Source organism: Phalacrocorax aristotelis, chromosome 12, assembly GCF_949628215.1.
Source record: "Phalacrocorax aristotelis chromosome 12, bGulAri2.1, whole genome shotgun sequence".
Classification (NCBI taxonomy): domain Eukaryota; kingdom Metazoa; phylum Chordata; class Aves; order Suliformes; family Phalacrocoracidae; genus Phalacrocorax; species Phalacrocorax aristotelis.
The window spans coordinates 6372067-6395995 of record NC_134287.1 but is presented as its reverse complement, the minus strand read 5'-3'; the positions used below and the strand labels follow the sequence as shown (position 1 = coordinate 6395995).

Here is a 23929-nt window from a genome sequence, read left to right as displayed (position 1 = left end):
ATTAAAAACTAAAAAACTCTTAATGCAGGGGTATAGATGGGTGTGGCTTTTAGATATAATCTGAGCATGGCGTACTTAGCATATTGAACACTGTGTCTGAGATATACAGTATAACCAGATGTTATTTTAACTTTGAGTACATCCCACGAGAAATGACAAAATAAGAATACTCCCTGCTTTGGAGGGCAAGCAAGTAAATTTTTTTTTTTAAAAAAAATAAGCATCAGTGTGCCAATGGAGATATGTAAATTAAAGCCAGGAGAGCAATGGAATAACTAGTCACAGAATGCAAACATGATTAATATGGTATTACAAATGAAAAGCTTTTCCATCCAAGAGCAAAGTCACATAATTCATATAATCAAATATTTGTACAGTTGATATTAATTTTTTTGCATTAATTTTTTTTAGTGTATGAGTAACAGCGTAAATTGAGGTTGCCTAGGTCTGTTTAATTTCTTTACATTCAGAACTCTCACTTAGAGCTTCTTCAAATAGTTCATATTCTTTGTTTGGAGGTTTGTTGGGTTTTTTTTTCCCCCCAAAGCCAAGATAGTAAGAGTGTGGTTTAATACTAATTATATACAGACAAAGAGGTTCTAGTTCACCTGTTCAAAATCATAGGTGAAATAGATTTGTTTTATTATTAATTGATTAAGAACTTCGGCATATTAACGGAGGACGAATTATTTATTGGAGCCACTACGTATGCCCCTGTTTTAACATATAATTTAGCTTATTGTACGAAAAATTCTAGAAATCAACGACACTATCATTGTGCGTGATATAAAAAAGTACTAACAACAAAAAATACAGAACAGTTAGAATAATACCATTTCAAATATTTACAGTTTTACACTGTTAGAAGCAGTCATTTTTCCAAAACAGCACAAACTTTGTAATAGATACATATCTGAAGTAAGTCTGCTGAAGTTAATGTATTTGCATGATGGGAGAAAGAAGATCAGAATATGACTCACAGTAATCATACAAATATGTGGAACTCATTTTTGCCAGCATAAAGGGTACCATTTAAATGAGTGAACAGAAGTGTTACTCCAATGAAGCATATAACCAGTATATTAAGTTCTCACAATACGAATCTCTACAGTTTAGAAAGATATGTTTGAAAGAGTTTTTTCAGGCCCTTTTTAAGAAACAGTGATTCCAAATGCATTAATGCCAGTCAAAGGAATGATTAACCATTCTGTAAAATTTTGCATTGTGCTCTCTGAAGTAAGAATACAGTTGCTCTAAAACAGTGTTGTTAACAAGCGGATGGGGGCGCCCTTTGGATTCATGTAGACATCTCTCTCTTCCATCACTCCTAATGCAGTAAAATCCCTTGGTTTGGTTAAAATAAAAATTAGAAGACATAATTCGGGAAGGAAGATTTAGAAATCTTTCAACTTTTTGTAATTCAGGAAGAGGGTCCTTGATTAAAGTATTGCCATCCACTATGTGAATCTGATCCAAACTGAAATGCTTCAGCCACTTTTCCATATGAACATCATATAGACTTCTCTGAATAGCTTTGTATTTGGTATTAAGTGCTCCGTTCTTAATAACAATATCTTCAAAAAGCTGAACAGGCTTGTGGCTTTCTACTCGGTTGTAATATACTTGGGTATAGTCAGATATAACTCTCTCAGTGGGATCTCTTAGAATGAGCAGCAGTTTAATGGAGCTATTCATGTCATGAATTCTTTCCGGAGCCTGTGGTGATGTAAAATAGCCTGGTGTTTTCTCAATAGTAATTTGATTTCCATAAGAAAATGGCATCAGACTTCTATACCAGTCTATTCCTTTCACATAATTTTCATCCCAGTCAAAGAAGTGGACTTCTGTAGCTGCTACCACAATATTAGGATGAATATCCAACATTTCCAACAAAGCTCTTGTCCCTCCTTTACGAACTCCTATGATGATTGTCTGAGGTATTTGTCGGCTTGTGCCAGGAGGTCTCACCTGTGCCGAATAGTGTTCACTTTTATTGCTGAATAATCCTACTTGCGACTTCAGTGTTTCCAACAGTGCCCCATTCTCAACAGGAGCACCCTGAGCATGAGTCAGCAGAAGATAAGCTGACAGTAGTAGGAAGGCCATGTGGAGAGGAATAGTTAGTTCAAGATAGTGTTATGCTCAGCTAATGAAAGAATAGGTAAGTCCCCTCTCGAGTTGGTTGGCAGAACCCGTGGTAAACACACAGCAAGTTTCTGAAGCATCTACAAAATAAAACAAGACAAATCAGTGTTTCTAAACCCTTCCCTAGTTGGAAATTCAACTCTCAATGCAATTCACAGATCTAATCTGTGATCACCACAGAAGATTTATACTGAAGATATTTGTTTTCCCTGACTTTATTTCAGAAGAACAAAAAAATACCCCATACAGTTTTTTAACTTAATCATAGGTGACCAATGATGGATGCTAACCCTTCAACAGCTTTTATTTCCTTTAAGCAAACTTTAGAATTTTTTACCTGATTTTAAATTCCTGACTGTTATTTGCTTGCTAGTATATATAGTATATATATAGTATATATAGAAGTATGTGTACAGTATATATAGAAGTACCATATACTTCTCTTGCTATATATATAATACACTATGTATACCATACCCAAAACGATAGTCATAATAATTCCAAAGCATTTTTGAATGTCAATGCCTTTCCCCAAATTCCCTGCTAGAATAGTATATCTGAATCTAAATAATAGCACTGGATGGTGGTGCATCCATTTGGTTTCCAGTGAGCTATGGATCATATGAAAAAAGTTCTGTTTGCTTAGACAGAGAGAACAAAACACAGATATAGGCAAAATTTTGGAATCTAAGCCCTTTAGAGCAGAAAACTAATAGTGTGCAAAGCACGAGTGAAGTGTCTGAGATGTATCAGCGCGGAAAATCTAAATGAGACTGGGTGGATTCTTTGTAACTATGTAGGTACTCGGAAGCACAGTCACTTAAGAGTTGGGCAAATCTTGGCAAATTCAAATCGTTAGTGTTAGATCACTAACAGATCTGTCATCACAATAGCAGTGATAAAAAATTCACTTTTTTTTTTTACAGTTTTTTAAACAAAAAATGGTTTACTATCACAGAAAAACACCTGCACTGGAACCACTATGTTTGGATTGCCTGTTTCTACGTCTGAAAAATCTTACAGGACAAATCCTCAATGAGTGTATTCTTGGACTTCACCCCATTTCTGAGCAATTAAAACACTTCAAGATTTTTGGGATAGACCTATTTCCTTACCTTGTTTTGTTTTCAATGTCAAGTGTGGAAACAAGCTACTTCATACAGTGATTTTAAAAACAATAACTGTTGTTGGAATCTGTTTGAACTATGGCTCATATTTTAAAGTAGTCTCAGAAATACTAAAACTTCAGCTCCTTCTTCAGTTCCACTGTCAGTTAGCCTCTTTCTTTGTCTGAATATATTGGTCACAGTACTTCGCCTCTTAGAAACGACCTTAGAAAACACAGCCAATTCCCATTTGTCATGGCTCTGAGGAGCACTCGGTATTTCTTTCTAAAAATTGTTTACTTTGAGGCTTACTTTACAGACTTAAACATTTAACATAACATTTTTGGTAATAACAGTCTAGGCAATGTAGCAGATTCATTAATCTATTTTTCTAAATCTTATTAAAACCTACTCTAGCTTCTTGGATATTTAGGGAGTGACTCATTAGCCTGAACAAGCTCTGAACTCACAGATAGATAGCAATTATTAACCCTAAAAATGCCATTTAAAAAATAAACTATGACCTTTAGAGTAATCTGTGGAGTTATGGAGTTATGGAGTTATTCCCTGTTATGTCCAAGCAAGACCTAAAGGGCAACTGCTTCTTCAAAAAGAGCACAGATTCAACCAGGTAAAGTGTGTGAACAAACACTTAGTAAATATTGGAAAAGTCCAAGTACAAATTTGCTTTGTAATCAGAGACCAGAGAAAAACTTGTTCTCCTTTACAAACCTTAAAGGAAGTTTCATTGTAAAGGTCACAGGTTTTTTACTAAGAACTTCACACGGAAGTTCTATTCAAAATTCTCAAAGACAGGGCATGCAAGCATTTCTGTGGCAATTTCAGGATGGAAGAACAGGTATGTTTATACCAAAACCATTTGTAGCTACATTTTTCAGAATGACTGCTCTTTTGGATGGCAAGTAAGGGAAACGGCAAGCATGCTATTTAGCACTGCTGAGGAATCAAAATACACCCTGCTATAATGGCAGGATGACACCTGCCATGATCACACCCCCGATGACTCCTGAAATAGCGGCCTTCAAATGTTAAGCATGTTTGTAGGCAGTGACTCTGCCAAATTTTTGGTGATTCACAAGGTTCCTAACCAGTCCATTCTAAGGATAGAGCTACGCATAACATGGTTTTGAGAACACCTCTTCTCTGAAATAGGAATATACAGCAGTATGGCTGCTTTCCAGACCTGTGATGCCAGTAGGCTGGGATTTGGGAGCGGGGGCAAGGGAGCAGTTAATCTTTTTTTTAACCTGTTCCAAACCCCCAGTGTTAATTTACCTCCTATTCATCTTCATCTTTAAATTAAAATTCTTTCAGGAAGATTGAGGAATTGTTTTGTAAACACCTTACAGTTTTTTCAATTTACCTTTCTTGTGCTGATACACACAGCACATTATAATATGTATATACCTCTCTACATCAGATTATACGCATTTCGAAACTAAGGCAAGACCAGCCTGACTGTCTGTCAGGCAAGAAATGCCTTGCAAATACCAAGGCGGAGACATATAGTTCATTATCTAATTTAAATTCCGGAACTGTCCCATCTTGAAACAGTTTTATGAACTGATTCTTGAGAGATATTTTAGGCAACTTTATTAAAAATAATTTTCTTTCTGATTAGAGTTTTTGAAAAGAAGTCTTCTTGAGCCTGACTAGGTTAATAGCTTAACCAAAAATGAGTTTTTTGGGGGAGGGGAGAGAAGAAAGAAGGAATTTCTCTGAAATACACTAAAACCAGTGTAAAAAAAGATATAACAGGATTTGAGGCCAGGGACTCTGCAGTGGTATAGACAGAGGTGTGGTCTTCCTAGATCTGGTAATAGATGAAAAGATGTTCAAATCAATTTATTTTAAATTTTATTTTTTAAAAAATCAACACATTACTATTATTTTGTCCCTGATTAACTGAGAGCTATCAGGTCTCATGCACCTAAGAATCAGTGGCAAATACTGCTGTTCAAAGAAATCTGGAAGCTGAATGAGAAATTTGTACTTAGAACTAAGGAAAGATTGGACTTCCAAGATATTTTCAGGTTCATGTGTGATGTGAGTGAGAGTCTGTGTAATTTATCATCTAAAATCAGCAGTTCTCTCTAGAGAAACTGCTTAGAAAGCAGGTAAGTAAAGAGATTTGGCATTTTCTATGGACCAAAGTATTAGTAGCATTTTTTGAAAATAATTATGTTCATTTAACCAGTTTGCAATTGATTAGTTGTTCTATATAGTGGAAATTTCTTAGAGTCATTGCTAGAACAAAACCAGGAAATACTACCAGAAATAATCGAATTCAGGATGTGCTGTAAAACTGGTGCCTAAATAGATCAAAATTGCCTTTGGGGGCAATTCCATCAGAATAACATTCCAGCTTCAGCCTAAGATACTTGATTGATTTTGATGAAGCTCTAAGATGTTAGATCCTGTGGTTACGTTATAATTGCTACATGAATGTAAAGGTTTTAAAGATGATTTATCAAATATAATTGGAATGTTATTTGAATAATTTTTGTGGTGCTTTTCTGCCTTTATGCAATTAAATGCACATTTTTAGAAGATATGAACTGCTTTTTATAATGAAAACAATATATTTTATGTTGCTGCACTGCACTCTCTGAATCTCAGAGTATTCCTAAGAAATTAACCCCATGATACACAATCAGAATTATAGTGCCTTATTACATGGGGTTTTTTCCTATTATTTGGTAGTGTGGTGTTGCTTAGTAACATAAGGAACATCACAGATATAATACTTATTAAGCAGAAATGAAGTTCAGAAAGAAATTCATGCTGCAGAGAGGACTAATTAAGTAAATAATACCTTGCACTTTTGTAAGCTTTACGTTTTTAAAACCTTAGACTGCACTAAAGAAGCTAATATGCTGGCTGAAAAATCATTTTAATATTGCAGAAATATTCTAAAGACCTTAACTGCTGCTCTCTATTGTAATTCTAAGCAGCTTATCATTTATCTTGCTTCAGGGTAAAGTACAACATCATAGGGTAAACCTAACTGTATTATTATTACTAAGTTATAATATTAATTAATTTCTAATACTTTCCACTGCCTGTAATGCTTTTCATTGGACAATTTCACAGCACTTTGTGTTAATGAACTGTCTGCACCCTACTAAGGCACCATTCTGACCTTACAGGAAATTGCAACTGACCAGCCTATAGATCCAGTTCAGGCGTGCAAATGCTCTGGAAAATCAGGGCTACTATCATCTGCTCAAGGTCATTTAACGGGTTTATAGTCCAACCAAGAATAAAAACCCCAGGGCTTCCAATTCCCCTTCCAATTCCAACTTTGTGCCATTTCATGGCAGCCACTCACATCTCTTATGGTAACTTACACTTGGGTTACATGCTGAACTGAACAGCAGAGATTCCTCAATACTTCAGCCCAAGATTCAAGCATTTTGTGGAATACAGCAGTTTCTTCCCACTTGCATCCGTCCCCACCCCAACTGAAACAAAGTACGAACCCAGGATTTTGTTGTTTCAAGGTGCTTGTGCAGAAATACTCCTGTTCACTACTGAAAACTACAACACGGGGAGGTGATCAGAACAAGTATCACAAAGCACCAATTTTGGTCTCGATTTTTAAAAATATATTTGGATTTTAAAAAGTGTACTGTTTTTCCTGTTTATTGTTGTTAGATATCAACTCATCCCAACACAGAGATCATCCACTGAGAAGAGTACAATTCAAACATTTTAAGGCTTACTGGCACATAAATTTGTAACAGCTCAATTGTATCTCTGTAATTAAGAACACGTTTAATGCTGACAACAAAAAAAAAAAAGCTATAGCAGCCTAACTGTATTAACAACCAAAGGTCATATGAAGTGAACTGTTTCAGGAATTTTTAAAAAGAAAATCATACTGTGATTACAGTTATGGCAGTGTAAAGTATCCACATACAGACTGGCTTTATGTAATAAATAATTCTAAATAACACCACCACTAATACAATTGTAAAAGTTTTCAAATATCTGAAATTAGGCTGGTTTTTTCTTTTTCCTTTGGTAAAAGTAGAGCTAGTTACATAGCATAATAAACACAAATCTGCTCTCAGTAAGGCTTATACATTTTTGAAAAACTGGCAAATGAATAATCCAGTGCATATGGGACACATTACTTTATACAATCCAATATCAATTTATTCAAATCCAATAAAGCAATGACTAATTCTATTAATTCTAAGCATTAAATGTTAGAAATAATGCAACCATCAAAAGTCCTCTCCATGATACCTTAATTCTGCTTTATAGAATAATTTATGAAATAATGGCCATTTAAAAATACTTGGCACATGTCCAATGGTTGAATAAAAAAGTATCCTTTTTAATATAAGGCGAAAGGGAACAAAATTCAGCTGCTTCTACCCACACAAGTCAGATATGCCTAGACTGAGCTCAGGAGACAATGACAGCACATTTCTGAGTGTGAAAAATATTAAAATTTTTTAAAAAGTTTCCTGCATAGAAACAGTTGTGAGTCGACCTTACATAAGCTGTACAATTACTTTATGTTTATGTTAGAATAAGATCTATTGGAAATAGGTGCAATTGAATATGTTTAGAGCTGTGTCCTAAAAGTTTCCGTGAGATCTCATTCAGAAGAACCCCAAATTAACTATTCCATGAAACTCAAGGCTAAGTGTGAAAGGACAGTTACTCCAGCACATGACAACCCTTTATCTTCAGACAGGGCATGAAACCGTTCTGCTGCACATTACTCTATACTCCATTGTCAGATTACGTGTAATAACTAAATAATATTCCCATGATGTCATGACTGGGCTTTAGCAAAATCTGTTAGGAGAGGTTAGTCAGTTTCCATGAAGATACACAGACTGGACATGAAGAATACCTCCCACCTCAATCATGGAAAATGCCTGATGCAAACTGGAGAAGGCACAAAAGGTTGAGTGTGAGTAAAATATGACATTGGAGTTTTGTAACAGAGCTTCAAGTTGAGCTGTGCTGGTCTCTGATTATACAAAGAGCAGAAGACTAAGAAAGTACAAAAAGGACCTCAGATCCCAGAGTCAAACAAACATCACAGCAGCTCATACTGCTGAAAAAGAATGTTAACATTCTCGTGTGCACTTGGGAATTTCGTTCACTTTCATTTTACTCAAACCGTGGATGTATTTTTACCAGGGAGGTGCACTAAGAATTCTTAAATGAGGTGCTACCTAAAAAACCATGATCTCAAAGACTGTGCCAAAATGCCGTCTGGAAATGAAAGAGCCTAAAGGTGTCTCTTTAAGCATCAATATAAAAACATATGTTATCCCAAAGAAAGACAGAGACATTAACATTTTAAAGTCCTAGTATAAGCAGTGAATGTATTTGGATGAACCTTTTCTAATGAGATTGCAGTTTTATAACAGCCAACAGTTACTACCTTACAGGAATAAAAAAGAAAATAGCTATTTGGTGAGTAAAGGTAGGAGCTGCAGAGTAACTGTAGTTGGCTGCAGGCTTCCCTTCTACCAGGTACATAGACTATAAGGGATAAAAAGGAAAGCTAAGAAAGGTTAGCGTAAACTATAAACACATTAAATCATTGGCAGGTGATATTAGTAGATAGGAGTTTTGAAAAGTTTGCTTCCCTGAGGCTAGCTTTATATTTTCTAATTGCCTTTTCTGATAACTCAAGACAGAAAACCGCCTGATGATAATATGACTGCAAATATATAGCAGAACCTTATATACGGTAATATATGCAGTATAAATACACTAATATATTTCTGAGCTAAATAAACCTTCTACAGCTGTAGCCTACATATTTATATTTCATTGTATCTTTGAAAAATATCATACTCAAACCATCCACATAAAAGTTACTGAATTACAATTATATGAAGGCCTTTAATATAAAGCCATATAAAGCTGGGTACATTCTAAGCATATCTCTAAATAGACTTTAAAAAAATTTCTGTTCCTGTTAAGATGTAAAGCATAGATAGTGGTCAGATTAATACAGTTGACAAGGCTAATTTTGTATGTCTAATCACTCTACATATCACACTGGTGTATTTCAAATGGAATCGCATTATTGTTTTGTTGAATTAAACTCACACCTCTAATTGTTAATTATGCATCAGGACTAATATAAACTGAAGTAACAAAGATGCCATGCCAGGTCTTCAGCCAAACAAGCAGTAACTGTGTAATTATAAAGGTGCAAGATGTAACTGCGTGGCTGGTAACTAGCTTTTGTGTTTATTTCTACAGGTCTTACTAAGGTAAAACTTCAACCTCTCTACCTCTGGTATAATTAATTGCATATTACTCATTTGCCCACATTCGTTGTCACAAAGAACACCTTAATACTCACTGATGTTTAGGAATTAAAATGGCAATTTGCTGCAGAGGATTTATGAGACACCTGTCCTTCAAAGGCAAAGATTCCTCAGAGGGTCAGAGATGGCGACAGAAGCATTTGATAGGGCCAAGGACGGGTTAGGTCTCTGTCGTACAAAACAGCAAATTCCTACAGGCCATCTATGTCAAACAGGTGACCCTAGAGCCTGTTATGCTCTCTTGTAAAGGGCACAGCTTCCTGGCATCTAAAAAAAATACAGCCCAAAACCATAAACACCTACTGATCTACACTGGTGGGGATTCTAAAACATTACAACTTCAAGGACTCCAAAAAGAGAAGACTTTGGCTCACAGGCGAGTTTTTTTGGGCAGAACTTTTCAGCACTGGCCCAATGCAGGGTGAGAGCACTCCAGGCAGAGCGCATCAGACATTGGCAGATGCGTGGGCAGCTACCTAGGACAGCCAGGAGTGACATATGCGAGGAGCTGGCCAAGGAGAGAAGCCATGAAACAGAAGTCTTGCAGGCAAGGAGGCTCCTTTGTCCCCAGCTTGCATGCGCTCCCACATTTAAGCACTTCAGCCAAGTCTGCTGAGCCAAGCTCAGTATCTTACCCTCTGTTTATATTATCTTTTTGGAGAACTTTTCCAGAGCCCTGGCATCAGTCTCTGGGAAGTTGTTATACGATTCTGACTGATAAGAATTGCTGTATACCCCCATTATATAACCATGAAATAAACTAATCCTTCCCTTGGTAGTAAGTCCTACTATCCAACAACCAGCAGATTGGAGGCCTTCTAATGTCAAATTCTGACTTAGTGTCAGAGAAGGAGCCAACTTCTTGGCTCAGGAATATACTGAAAAGTACAGGCATGAAGTGAGCTGAGAATTCACCCACAATAAAACAAAGCAGCTGAAAGGCCCAGCACAGTTGAAATGATCTGGCCTTGTAAAGGATGACTGAACAAAGTTTAATAGTACTGCGTTATTGCATGCAACCAAAGGACATATTTATTTTTATGACTACAGCTACTTCTTAAGTACTTGATATCTTTAATAGTTTTTAGTTAAGTCAAGATTGTGAAAAATACTGCAGAGAAAAATAAAAAACAGCTCAGGAGTAATATTTTTTTTTTAAAGAGTGACTATAAAACAGGATGTGTGGGAATATAAAGAAGCTGCAAAGTCATCTAGACGATTGATTTAAGGCTGAAAATCTAATTTTGAAATTTTGGGTACTGGCATAGGCCCTGGTAAGAGACAGGATCAAGATAAGGATCAGAGACAAAAGAGTCTGAGTGAGTATGAATGTTTGATGAAATAACAGGATTTGCAAAACTAAGAAACGTACCCAGTCCACACTCAGTTTAGTCATGCTGAGACACATTGGGCATCACAGAATCCAAAATTATAAAAAAAAGCCTCATAGTCTACCTTTCCTTGAAGTAAATAAACATGCAGAGCTTGAAGTCAGAGACCACAGCGAGCAACTGTCTAGCAGTTCTTAAAACTGATTAATACAGAAAGTAGTAAAAAGGCAAACCTGTCTTATGCTGGTGAGCAAATCCTTGCTAACAAAGAAGATAAATACAAGACCATAATATAGAACAGGTAAACACATTAGAAAAGAACCAAATATACTCTTCTTGAATAAAAACTCAATTAATGCCTTCAACACATATCCTTTGTCGAGTTACATGCACGTTCAACCCAGCAGGCAGCTGAAGAGACAGGGGAATGGAAGCAACTGAGGAAACATTTGAAAATGCCTAATAACCAGAGTACAACACAGAAAACAGCCCAGTGTGCCAAATTCGCGCCACTTTGGCACTGCTCCTCAGGCTAAAACAGAGAGGCAAAAATGACAGTCTGAAGACACAGAGTAAGTAAAAGACAGCTTATTTTCTGGGTATCATAGAAAAAGTAGAAATCAGATGCTTTGCTCCTTACCAGACCTGCTCCCACTGCTGAAGTAATATAATACAGTAAAAGAATATTCACCGCTCTGAAAAGTCTGAGAGCGGATAGGTAATATCAAACACTTCTTATGCTTATCTCCAGGATTTCCGAGATTTAGTAGGGGTCCTATCCGATGGCCTTTTGCACTTCTTAGTTAGGAAAGACAGAACTTAGAAAAGCTTTTCTGCAGTCCCAATCTTTCAAAAATTTTGCTGTACAGCCTGAACCTGTAGACATGTCAGTAGTCCAACCAAAGCCAAAGTATTAAACTTCATTGGAAAATGAAGCAGCTCCTTCTCCTCTTTTCCCCAGTCCAGCCAGTTATTATGACAACTTCCCTGTGCAAAAAGAATCTCTGCATCTACAAGCTTATGGTCTCCCCAGAAAAACCACTCTCTGTGGTTGTGCTCTAAACCTGAAAAGCCAGGAGTAAAATACCTGCAGTACCACTGCATCAAATAGCATGGTTAATTCAAGCAGAACATGTTACCCGCCATACAGCATCACTGCTTTTCCATAGCACAGTGCTACTTTGCACCCAGATAAGCTGTCTGCACTATTCATTTAATGCTGCTTCACTTCAAATCAGTTACAACCTCTCAGAAAGGCTCTTTGATGGCTGAGAGTGCCTACAGCAATTCTTTGGAGCCTTTAAGTGCTCTCTGTCAATTTTCACCTAGGTATTTAAGGTAAAATCGTATTTAGGAGCCACCATATACATTCAGGATCTGGATTTTAAGACTTCAAATTTGTGACACGTGTGACAAATGGTAAGGGTTTGTCACACTAGAAACTCTGACTAGGTCACAATACATGTGGTCAGAGACTGACTAGTAAGATTCCTTCCCAAATTCAAATATTGTGTTTGCTGGCTATGATGATAAAATTTACAATTAGTACTTTTCTTACTTGAAATTGACCTATCAATTTGGAAAACATCTGTTGCACCTAGGTATCTTATAATGACCTTTTAATATTTTTCTCCTTAGGTCTGAATCGTGTTATCAGTATTCCGGTAGTTGGCAAGGTGCTAGAAACCCCTGTAACAGAGGAGAAAGAGGCAGAGGTAGGAAGAGGGTCTGATATATTTTCATAATTAACTGCATTTTAGAGCAATAAAGCATTAGAATGTTCAAGTAATTCTCTTACCAGTGGGTAGGCTGTACATCACGTGTACTTTAATTCATTGTAAACCCTCTGTTTTCAGTTACTCAAAAAGCTACGGTATGACAGCAGAATGGTCTTATACTGCCACAACTGGACATTTCCCCAAGGATCAATACTTTAACATGGCATAAAGGCAACAGGTACTTCCATTACCTTGTATTCTCCCTCTCAGTCTCCTTGTCTTCCCAATAAAGGAGAAAAAAGCACAAAATTTTGTTATTTCAGTTCCAGAGTGGGCGAAGACCTTTCTGTGGGTGATCAGTTTTGTGATCTATCATTGCCATTGTCTAGCCACACTTAAATTTTTTTTCTTACTATATAGCTTACAACCCACACATTCCATACCGGTTGTGCTGGTTTTGGCTGAGAAGGGGTTAATTCTCCTCACTGTGGGGGTCGGCTACCTTTCCAGCTTCCCGCGCTCTGCCGCGTGGCGGGGGGGCTGGGAGGGGCGGGGCCATGGTGGGGGCGGCTGACCCCGACTGGCCAATGGCAGGTTCATTCCATACCATGTGACACCATGACCAGTATATTGAGGGGGGGCAGTGGCAGCGCGGGGGCGGCGCGGCGTCGGGTCGGCGGGCGGCGAGCGGCTGCGGCGCGTGCGGTTTGTTTCGGCGGTTCGTTCCCCCTCTCCCCTCCCTTCCCCCCTCCCCCGGGGCTTTGCGCCTCTCGTTGTTCTCCTTTACATTGCATTTCTACTGTTGTTTCTTTTAATTTTAATTATTAAACTGTTCTTATCCCAACCCATGAGCGTTACCCTTCTGATTCTCTCCATCTACCGGTGGGGGAGTGAGCGAGCGGCTGTGTGGGGCTGAGCTGCCGCTAAACCACGACAGTCTTTTTGGCGCCCAACGTGGGGCTCAAGGGTTGGAGATAACAACAGCTGCTGGTCCCAGCACCATGTTGTCCTTTTTGCAGTTGGTGTTAAAAATCGGTGTTGGTTGTTTGAGTCTGCTGTGTTCTGCTGTGATTAGTAATGTTTTGCCTACAAGATTTGTTATACAAACACTCGTTTTCAGCTTCATCTGGTATTTGGGGTTTTTGCTGAAACCGTTACTGTACTTCGGATACCACCTTGTTGAGGCAATTAGCAATTATACCTCCTCCTCTGAGAGATTTTATATGGAGGAAATACAGAATAGTACCTTTGCAACTTTGTTCTATGATGTCTGTGCCTTTGTTACAACAACGTTTTTGTATCTTGAACATCCTTGGGTGGTTAAGGTGCACTTATTGTTAGTTTTTGGGCATGTTGTTTTGGTTTTGACTAAGCAACTTAAGAATATCAACCAGAAATCTGCCCCGAGGCTTGATAGTTACGAGTGGCAGGGCATGTGGGATAGCATGGGCAAATACCTAGGGCAGTGGGCAGCCCCAGTGTTTTGGAGTTTCCCCCCCGAACAAGTGCAGAATCCTAAAAAACTAGTAGAATATTTGGAGAAAGTATGTTACGCTGGGAACTCCAGAGAGACACAGATAACTGCAACGTGCTGGGGCCTGGCCCATGCATACCGAGCCCTGCTCAACAGTATTCAGTGCCCCCAGGGGGAAGAGAATGTCTCTGGATTGAAATGCAAAGTGACTGGCACTGTAGACAATCCAGCCCTGACAACAGGCACTGCAGCCACTCAAACCCCCACAACAAGTACCGGAGCTGACTCAGAAAATAAACCCGTACCAGTATCAGTTGCCCCCATACACAAGACGAAATATTGGAAGCGGACATCAACTCGTTTAGAACGGGATGATGAAGAACCAGGGCCATCGCGGGGAGAGGAGGGAGAAGTAATAAATGAAATAGAGACCACCCGATCCCTGTCCTTAAGCGAGTTGCGAGATATGCGAAAGATTATAGCCGTCGTTCAGGTGAGCACATTGTCACCTGGCTGCTCCGATGCTGGGATAATGGGGCCAGTAGCCTGGAACTAGAGGGAAAAGAAGCCAAACAATTGGGATCCCTTTCTGGGGAAGGGGGCATTGACAAAGCAATTGGAAAAAAAACCACAAGCCCTCAGCCTCTGGAGGCGACTCCTGTCTGGAGTGAAGGAAAGGTATCCCTTTAAAGAAGATGTTACATATCGTCCAGGAAAATGGACAACTATGGAGAAAGGCATCCAGTATCTAAGGGAATTAGCTGTGTTTGAGGTGATTTATGGTGACCTGGATGATCAACGGTCATCCAAAGATCCAGATGAAGCTGAGTGCACATGACCCATGTGGCGGAAGTTTGTACGGAGCGCACCATCTTCGCATGCAAACTCATTGGCAGTGATGTCCTGGAAAGATGACGAGACACCAACGGTGGCAGAGGTGATAGACTCCGGGATTACGACACAAATATCTCTTCCTCGCTTGTCTCTGCTGTGGAGAAACTATCCCAAGAGGTCCAGCAACTCAAAGAAGATCTGTCCTGCTCCCCACCTCGACAGAGCAGTGTCTCAGCTGTTAGGAATAAGCGTCCTTTGGCTCAAAGAAGGGGATACACACCACGGGCCACCCTATGGTTCTACCTGCGTGACCACGGAGAGGACATGATGAGGTGGGATGCCAAGCCTACTTCGACCCTACAGGCACGAGTACATGAACTGCAAGGAAGAACAGTCACTCAGGGAGGCTCTTCCAGGAAAGCTGCTGCTCCAGTTTCCAGCGAGCAAGTCCCCAGACAGAGGAGTAGAAGCGCAGATTTTATTTCTAAGTGTAATAGAGGGACTCCTGATTCACATTTACAGGAAGTGAGTTGTGACTGCCATGATCAGGACTAGAGGGGCCCTGCCTCCAGCCGGGTGGAGGAAAGGGATAACCGGGCTTACTGGACTGTGTGGATCCGATGGCCTGGCACGTCCGACCCACAGGAGTATATAGCTTTAGTGGACACCGGCGCACAGTGCACCTTAATGCCATCAAACTATATAGGGGCAGAACCCATCAGCATTGCTGGAGTGACAGGGGGATCTCAAGAGCTAACTGTATTGGAGGCCGAAGTGAGCCTAACTGGCAATGAGTGGCAGAAGCACCCCATTGTGACTGGCCCAGAGGCTCCGTGCATCCTTGGCATAGACTACCTCAGGAGAGGGTATTTCAAGGACCCAAAAGGTTACAAGTGGGCTTTTGGTGTAGCTGCCTTGGAGACGGAGGAAACTGAACAGCTGTCTACCTTGCCCGGTCTCTCAAAGGACCCTTCTGTGGTGGGGTTGCTGAAGGTCAAAGAACAACAGGTGCCAATCGCCACCACAACAGTGCACCGGCGGCAATATCGCACCAACAGAGACTCTCTGATCCCCATCCATAAACTCATTCACCAACTGAGGAGCCAAGGAGTCATCAGTAAGACCCACTCACCCTTTAACAGTCCCATATGGCCAGTCCGGAAGTCTAATGGAGAGTGGAGACTAACAGTAGACTATCGTGGCCTGAATGAAGTCACTCCACCGTTGAGTGCTGCTGTGCCAGACATGCTAGAACTTCAATACGAACTGGAGTCAAAGGCGGCCAAGTGGTATGCCACAATTGATATTGCTAATGCATTCTTCTCCATCCCTCTGGCAGCAGAGTGCAGGCCACAGTTTGCTTTCACATGGAGGGGCGTCCAGTACACCTGGAATCGACTGCCCCAGGGGTGGAAACACAGTCCTACCATTTGCCATGGACTGATTCAGACTGTACTGGAACAGGGAGAAGCTCCAGAACACCTTCAATACATTGATGACATCATTGTGTGGGGCAACACAGAGGAAGAAGTTTTTGAGAAAGGTGAGAAAATAGTCCAAATCCTTCTGAAGGCTGGTTTTGCCATAAAACAAAGTAAGGTGAAGGGACCTGCATGAGAAATCCAGTTGTTAGGAATCAAATGGCAAGATGGTCGTCGTCAGATTCCAATGGATGTGATCAACAAAATAGCAGCCATGTCTCCACCAACTAGCAAAAAGGAAACACAAGCTTTCTTGGGCGTTGTGGGTTTTTGGAGAATGCATATTCCAAATTACAGTCTGATCGTGAGCCCTCTCTATCAAGTGACCCGGAAAAAGAATGATTTCAAATGGGGCCCTGAGCAACGACAAGCCTTTGAACAGATTAAACGAGAAATAGTCCATGCAGTAGCTCTTGGGCCAGTCCGGGCAGGACAAGATGTAAAAAATGTGCTCTACACTGCAGCCGGGGAGAATGGCCCTACCTGGAGCCTCTGGCAGAAAGCACCTGGGGAGACCCGGGGTCGACCCCTAGGGTTTTGGAGTCAGGGATACAGAGGGTCTGAAGCCCGCTATACTCCAACTGAAAAAGAGATATTGGCAGCATATGAAGGGGTTCGAGCTGCTTCAGAAGTGGTTGGTACTGAAGCACAGTTGCTCCTGGCACCCCGACTGCCAGTGCTGGGCTGGATGTTCAAAGGAAACATCCCCTCTACACACCATGCAACTGATGCTACGTGGAGTAAATGGGTTGCACTGATCACCCAGCGGGCTCGAGTAGGAAACCCCAGTCGCCCAGGAATCTTGGAAGTGATTATGGACTGGCCAGAAGGCAAAGACTTTGGATTATCACCAGAGGAGGAGGTGACACGTGCTGAAGAGGCCCCACTGTATAACAAACTGCCAGAAAATGAGAAGCAATACGCCCTGCTCACTGATGGGTCCTGTCGCCTTGTGGGAAAGCACCGGAGATGGAAGGCTGCTGTATGGAGTCCTACACGACAAGTAGCAGAAACTGCTGAAGGAGAAGGTGAATCGAGCCAGTTTGCAGAGGTAAAGGCCATCCAGCTGGCCTTAGACATCGCTGAACGGGAAAAGTGGCCAGTGCTCTATCTCTATACTGACTCCTGGATGGTGGCAAATGCCTTGTGGGGCTGGCTGCAGCAGTGGAAGCAAAGCAACTGGCAGCGCAGAGGCAAACCCATCTGGGCTGCCGCACTGTGGCAAGATATTGCTGCCCGGGTAGAGAAACTGGTTATAAAGGTACAGCATGTGGATGCTCACGTCCCCAAGAGTCGGGCCACTGAAGAACATCGAAACAACCAGCAGGTAGATCAGGCTGCCAAGATTGAAGTGGCTGAGGTGGATCTGGACTGGCAGCATAAGGGCGAACTATTTCTAGCTCGGTGGGCCCATGACACCTCAGGCCATCAAGGGAGAGGTGCAACATACAGGTGGGCTCGTGATCGAGGGGTGGACTTGACCATGGATGTTATTGCACAGGTTATCCACGAATGTGACACATGCGCTGCAATCAAGCAAGCGAAGCGGGTAAAGCCTCTGTGGTATGGGGGACGATGGCTGAAATATAAATATGGGGAGGCCTGGCAAATTGACTATATCACACTCTCACAGACCCGCCAAGGCAAGCGCCATGTGCTTACAATGGTAGAAACAACGACTGGCTGGAAACATATCCTGTCCCCCACGCCACTGCCCGGAACACTATCCTGGGTCTTGAGAAACAAGTCCTGTGGCGACATGGCACCCCAGAGAGAATTGAGTCAGACAACGGGACTCATTTCTGAAATAGCCTCATAGACACCTGGGCCAAAGAGCACGGCATTGAGTGGGTGTATCACATCCCCTATCACGCACCAGCCTCTGGGAAAACTGAAAGGTACAATGGACTGTTAAAACCTACGCTGAGAGCAATGGGGGGTGGAACATTCAAGCACTGGGATACACATTTAGCAAAAGCCACGTGGTTAGTCAACACGAGGGGATCTGCCAACCGAGCTGGCCCTGCCCAGTCAGAAATCCTACATACTGTGGAAGGGGATAGAGTCCCTGTAGTGCACACAAAAAGTATGCTGGGCAAAACAGTCTGGGTTCTTCCTGCCTCTGGCAAAGGCAAACCCATTCGTGGGATTGCTTTTGCTCGAGGACCTGGGTGCACTTGGTGGGTGATGCGGGAGGATGGAGAAATCCGATGTGTGCCTCAAGGGGATTTGATTTTGGGTGAAAACAGTCAATGAACTGAATGGCACAATGTGAACTGCTATATAATACTGTGTGTCACCTCTGTGTTGTATCAATGATATCAGAGTACGAGCCTCCCAACCCATGGAAGATCAACTATGAAACAAGCCGTGCAGCAATGATGGAACGATGACTGACTCGGTATGCAGCAACCCAACGCCACACACCATCTCTCCCACCCGGAAAGACTGATACAACAGATGGAGCCCAGAGTCATGGACTGAGTGAACTCAATGGACATTTTAATGGGCATTTTACAGGGAAGGTCCATGAACTAAGGGAATGATGTCTGTGTATTATGTTAAAGGATGGGAAGGGGAGGGGTGGTGGTTGGTACGGTTGTATTGCATCATATGGGACCTGGGCATGGTGTAAATGGTATGGAATAAGGGGTGGAGAATGTGCTGGTTTTGGCTGAGAAGGGGTTAATTCCCCTCACTGTGGGGGTCGGCTACCTTTCCAGCTTCCCGCGCTCTGCCGCGTGGCGTGGCAGGGGGGGCTGGGAGGGGCAGGGCCATGGTGGGGGCGGCTGACCCCGACTGGCCAATGGCAGGTTCATTCCATACCATGTGACACCATGACCAATATATTGAGGGGGGGCAGTGGCAGCGCGGAGGCGGCGCGGCGTCGGGTCGGCGGGCGGCGAGCGGCTGCGGCGCGTGCGGTTTGTTTCGGCGGTTCGTTCCCCCTCTCCCCTCCCTTCCCCCCTCCCCCGGGGCTTTGCGCCTCTCGTTGTTCTCCTTTACATTGCATTTCTACTGTTGTTTCTTTTAATTTTAATTATTAAACTGTTCTTATCCCAACCCACGAGCATTACCCTTCTGATTCTCTCCCCCATCTACCGGTGGAGGAGTGAGCGAGCGACTGTGTGGGGCTGAGCTGCCGCTAAACCACAACACCGGTCGAGTCCATTTAATTTTTTGTCAGGAAATTTAAAAAAGGAAAGTTGAGGATCAGTCCTCATTTCTCTTTTACCTGTTCTCCATTACCGCTAAAGCCCTGTTATGTAAAGCAAGGATCTAGGTGTTTGTATGTGATGGTTTTAGACATAAAATATGCATCTTGTGCACCCTGATCCTTGTTTTTCTTGCCCCATAAGCATGCTCAGCAGCCCCTATGCATGGTGGAGTTTTAAAATAATTAGTTCTCTCACTGTACATATTACTTCTGAGTACATTATTTTTCCATTTTCAATGAATTCTGAGTTTTTCTGGAGTATTAACAGAAGTATTTTCAGCAGATTTTCTGTCGCATCCTTCATCAGTAGCTTAGCAGTTACTTTAAGCCTTTTGAAGAACAAATGTCAACACCTGAATACCAGTTAATTTGCAAATCCAGCAGGATTCATAGAAAAAACAAACTGAAGCACCAAACCCACTCTTTAAAATCAGACTGCCTAAGTGTACATAAAATAAGAAAGACATCCCGCTGCCATTACTCACAGCGAACAGTACATTAATAAAATGGAGTTGGATAGTGCTGAATGTAAGGCTAGAGAATCTTAATTCCCTACATAAGTGGTGGTGTAATCTTTAAAGACGTTGAGCATCTGAAGCTTTTCTATCTCTAGGATGGCCGAGAACTCCACTGAAGGTCACCTTGCTCCCAGACACTGATGCAACTCTTTTCCAACTCAGCAAGATGGAAGAAACGTGCTCAAGTATGTGTAACGACTCTCTGGCAATCATTTGCAGACTACCTATTTGCAGCTGATGACATCTGTCCAAACCTTGCACTGTTTCAGAAGAACTCTAAATTTAAAACAGAACCTCACAACATGCAGTAATTCGGAAAGCTTAACATGAAATTTAGTTAGGGAAACAGGATCTCTGCTGAAATCCCAGAATTATTTATCACAACCTATCTCTCCTCCTGCTCTCAGTTTTTATTATCTCACTGATTGGTCACTGATACATAAGGTGGTTTGCCAAGCATAGTCATAATACTATTTCCTCCCAGTCCAGCTCGTGAAAAATGTATGCTTTTATTTAAAGCAACATCATGTTTAATTTTGTGGCAATAAAGGAGTTTTTTATTGCATTCTGATTATGAATGTTCAGTCCTCTTACCTTAAATATGTGCCCACAGGGGAAAATAAATCTGGATGTAAAATTTAATTTGTACCTATAAAATATGGAATAGTTATTTCTGGTTTTAGCATGCTAAAAAAGGTAATACAAGTAAGCAGTGTAAGCTACCGGTTACTGATGCCAGCTCAGTTTTAAAGCAATGGTGATAGCTTTTCCTCTCAAGGAGGACAGTATTTCTTCTAGAAACTATAAATTGTATACATTATTTTACATTTTTAATGCTGAATTTTCATCTCAGATCTGTAGTTTGACATTTCTTGGCTAAAATATTTTCACACTCATGTCCCACTTATTCCTTATGGCATCTATCAATTTAAGTACATTTCAAGCTAAAAGGACATTAATATTAAGAGCAGGTTAAATTTCTTCCAGAACCTTTCTGTCCAGGGGGGAAAGCCTGACATGGATGTACTTGGAAATCTGTCACACCTACTGATGCCTTAACAGGAACTATAGTCAAAATAAAAAGCCACTAACTCTGAGTTTATAGATAACAAACAGTTCAGAGCAAATTTTTGAGATGACAAGCAAGATGTTACAATCAAACATGGAAGTGTCAGTGTGTGAGAAATAAGAGGTTCCATTATTGAATGTGAAAGAGTCTCAATTCCTATACTATGGAGCTTACCAAAATTAGTTATGAAATTAGAGAGCAGCACATCAAAAACATTCATAAAATGAAGCTATTTCTCTTGACATTTAAAAAAAAATGACTGATATAACTGTCATTCACAGTCTGAGAATGTTTCAGAAACAAAATTTCAGTCAAATTTGAAAGTAGCTGGAGAAATAAATCATGAAGTCCAATCTATTTCATAAAACATTATAGATCTGCAGTGTTCTTAAGTATGCAAGAGAAATTGGATGTGAAGTATTTTAAATTATAACATGTAACCAATGTCTACTGAAAGCACCACAAAGCTGGTAGTGAAGGAGTAAAGGAGTGAAGAAAGCAATGCAAGTTACAAAAAGCAAAAAATTAAGCATCTGCAGGCAAAACCATGTTATTAATCATTTTAACGACCAGAGTTAGGTTCTATGTTTGTGCAAATACACGCACACATATATAGCACACAGAGGAATAAAGAACAGGCAGTAATAGAAAATAATGTAGTCAGATACAAGAATTTAAATTACTTGGGTTCATGAGCAATGCAGTTCATGCTGATAAATGTAGATTATAAAAGTTTATTGCAAACAGATAAATGTGTATGCACTGGAAACATGAACAGCTGTTCAAGCACAGAAGACCTTAGATTTGTTACAACACACCAAACCTTAGGAAAATTTAGATTCTACTATAGTGCAGGTATGTAGGAAGGCAGAAGTGCTACAATGGTGGTGTGGTTGTGATTGGAGTGGAGACTGAACGAATCTGTTCAATTTCCACGTTTTCCTGTATGGGACTAGAGCAAACATACCTTGCACAGTGATGCTGTAACAAAGTGAGATGGAATTTGAATTTACAGTTGATTACATTACATGCTTTCCAAGTAGAGCAACCTCCTCAGACTCTGAGATTATTCACATGGGGAATTAGAGCTCAGCAGCTAATGTGTTTTAAAATTTTCACCTCAGCTTTCTTATGGTAATTTCCCCTTGTAGACAAGCCTTAAGGGTGAAATTTTTCAGAAGCATTTACACTGGTCTAATTTTAGTCCCATAGAAGTCAGTCATAGAAACATCTACTTGTAGCAAAATTATGAAGGTTATGAAAGTTTTTAAATAGTCCCCTCTCTTCCTCACCTTGTGCTCTTCAGATTCATGTTTTTCATCTTTCAGTGATTTTACAAATGGCTCAACAACAGAACTCAGAGGGTTGTAATCAATGGGGCAGAGTCTGGATGGAGGCCTGTCACTACCGGTGATCCCCAGGGGTCTGTGCTCAGTCCAGTCCTGTTCAATATATTCATCAATGACCTGGATGATGGGACAGAGTGTAACCTCAGCAAGTTCGCTGATGACACCAAGCTGGGAGAAGTGGCTGACACACCAGAAGGCCCTGCTGCCATCCAGCGAGAGCTGGTCAGGCTAGAGAGCTGGGCCCAGGGGAACCCCATGAAATTCAACAAGAGCAAGTGCAAGGTCCTGCCCCTGGGGAGGAACAACCCCAGGCACCGGTACAGGCTGGGGGCTGAAGTACTGGAAAGCGTCTCTGCTGAGAAGGACCTGGGAGTGCTGGTGGGAAGCAAGCTGACCCTGAGCCAGCAATGTGTCCTTGTGGCCAAGGCCAACGGTGTCCTGGGCTGCATTAAAAGGAGTGTGGCCAGCAGGTCGAGAGAGGTTATCCTCCCCCTCTGCTCTGCCCTAGTGAGGCCACATCTGGAGTGCTGTGTCCAGTTTTGGGCCCCCCAGTGGAACTGCTTGAGCAAGTCCAGCGGAGAGCCACCAAGATGATCAGGGGACTGGAGCATCTCCCTTATGAGGAAAGGCTGAGAGACTTAGGTGTGTTCAGCCTGGAGAAGAGAAGACTGAGGGGGGATCTTGTCAATACTTATAAATATCTAAAGGGCGGGTGTCAGAAGGATGGGGCCGGACTCTTTTCAGTGGTGCCCAATGACAGGCCAAGGGACAACGGGCACAAGTTGGAACACAGGAAGTTCCACCTCAATATGAGAAAAAACTCCTTTCCTGTGGGGGTTCCAGAGCAGGGGCACAGGCTGCCCAGAGAGGCTGTGGGGTCCCTTCCATGGAGACATTCACACACCGCCGGGATGCGGTCCTGTGCCCCCTGCTCTGGGGGTGCCTGCTCAAGCAGGGGGGTTGGATGGGGTGATCTTCAGAGATCCCTTCCAACCCCTACCAGTCTGTGATTCTATGAAATCCAAACACCTTGAATATCCAGGTGACAGAAAGGTGGAGGCAACCATAAAATCGATTCCTTAAGAGAGCAATGGTGAGCTGCATTGCTACAGCTGAACAATAAAGGAAATGTTAAATCACTATGCATATTTGAAATATATGCAGGTGTTCTGGAGGGACTTTGAATTAGAGTTGACACATTATCAAGCAATATCAGCCCCCATGTTGAAAGATAACAATTTTAAAGCTACGAACAATACTAAAAAAAAATCACAGTCATTGATATAAACTGGGAGAAACTGCATTGTAAAAAATCAAGAAAATGGAAGGGAACCATGATATGCTAAAATGAA

General features: G+C 41.3%; 1 protein-coding gene and 1 long non-coding RNA gene across 6 annotated transcripts in view; one reads left to right on the top strand and one right to left on the bottom strand.

Annotated features, from left to right (window-relative positions):
• Positions 1-618: 618 nt before the first annotated feature.
• LOC142063510 (heparan sulfate glucosamine 3-O-sulfotransferase 1-like) overlaps positions 619-23929 on the bottom strand; it is a 68816-nt gene continuing 45505 nt past the window's right edge. For all 4 annotated transcript variants that reach the window (XM_075107320.1, XM_075107319.1, XM_075107321.1 and 1 more), the window contains one exon: positions 619-2225. In XM_075107320.1, the coding sequence (XP_074963421.1) occupies positions 1177-2106 (930 nt within the window). In that variant the 5' untranslated portion in view covers positions 2107-2225 and the 3' untranslated portion in view covers positions 619-1176. The remainder of the gene's footprint in view (positions 2226-23929) is intronic.
• Positions 12558-22667, top strand: LOC142063513 (uncharacterized). 2 transcript variants are annotated; one of them, XR_012662797.1, is made up of 4 exons: positions 12558-12632; positions 12774-12873; positions 20255-20344; positions 22557-22667. It is a non-coding gene; the product is annotated as an uncharacterized LOC142063513 (long non-coding RNA). The 2 variants fall into 2 exon arrangements; XR_012662796.1 differs by lacking the exon at positions 22557-22667 and having other exon boundaries at positions 20255-20730.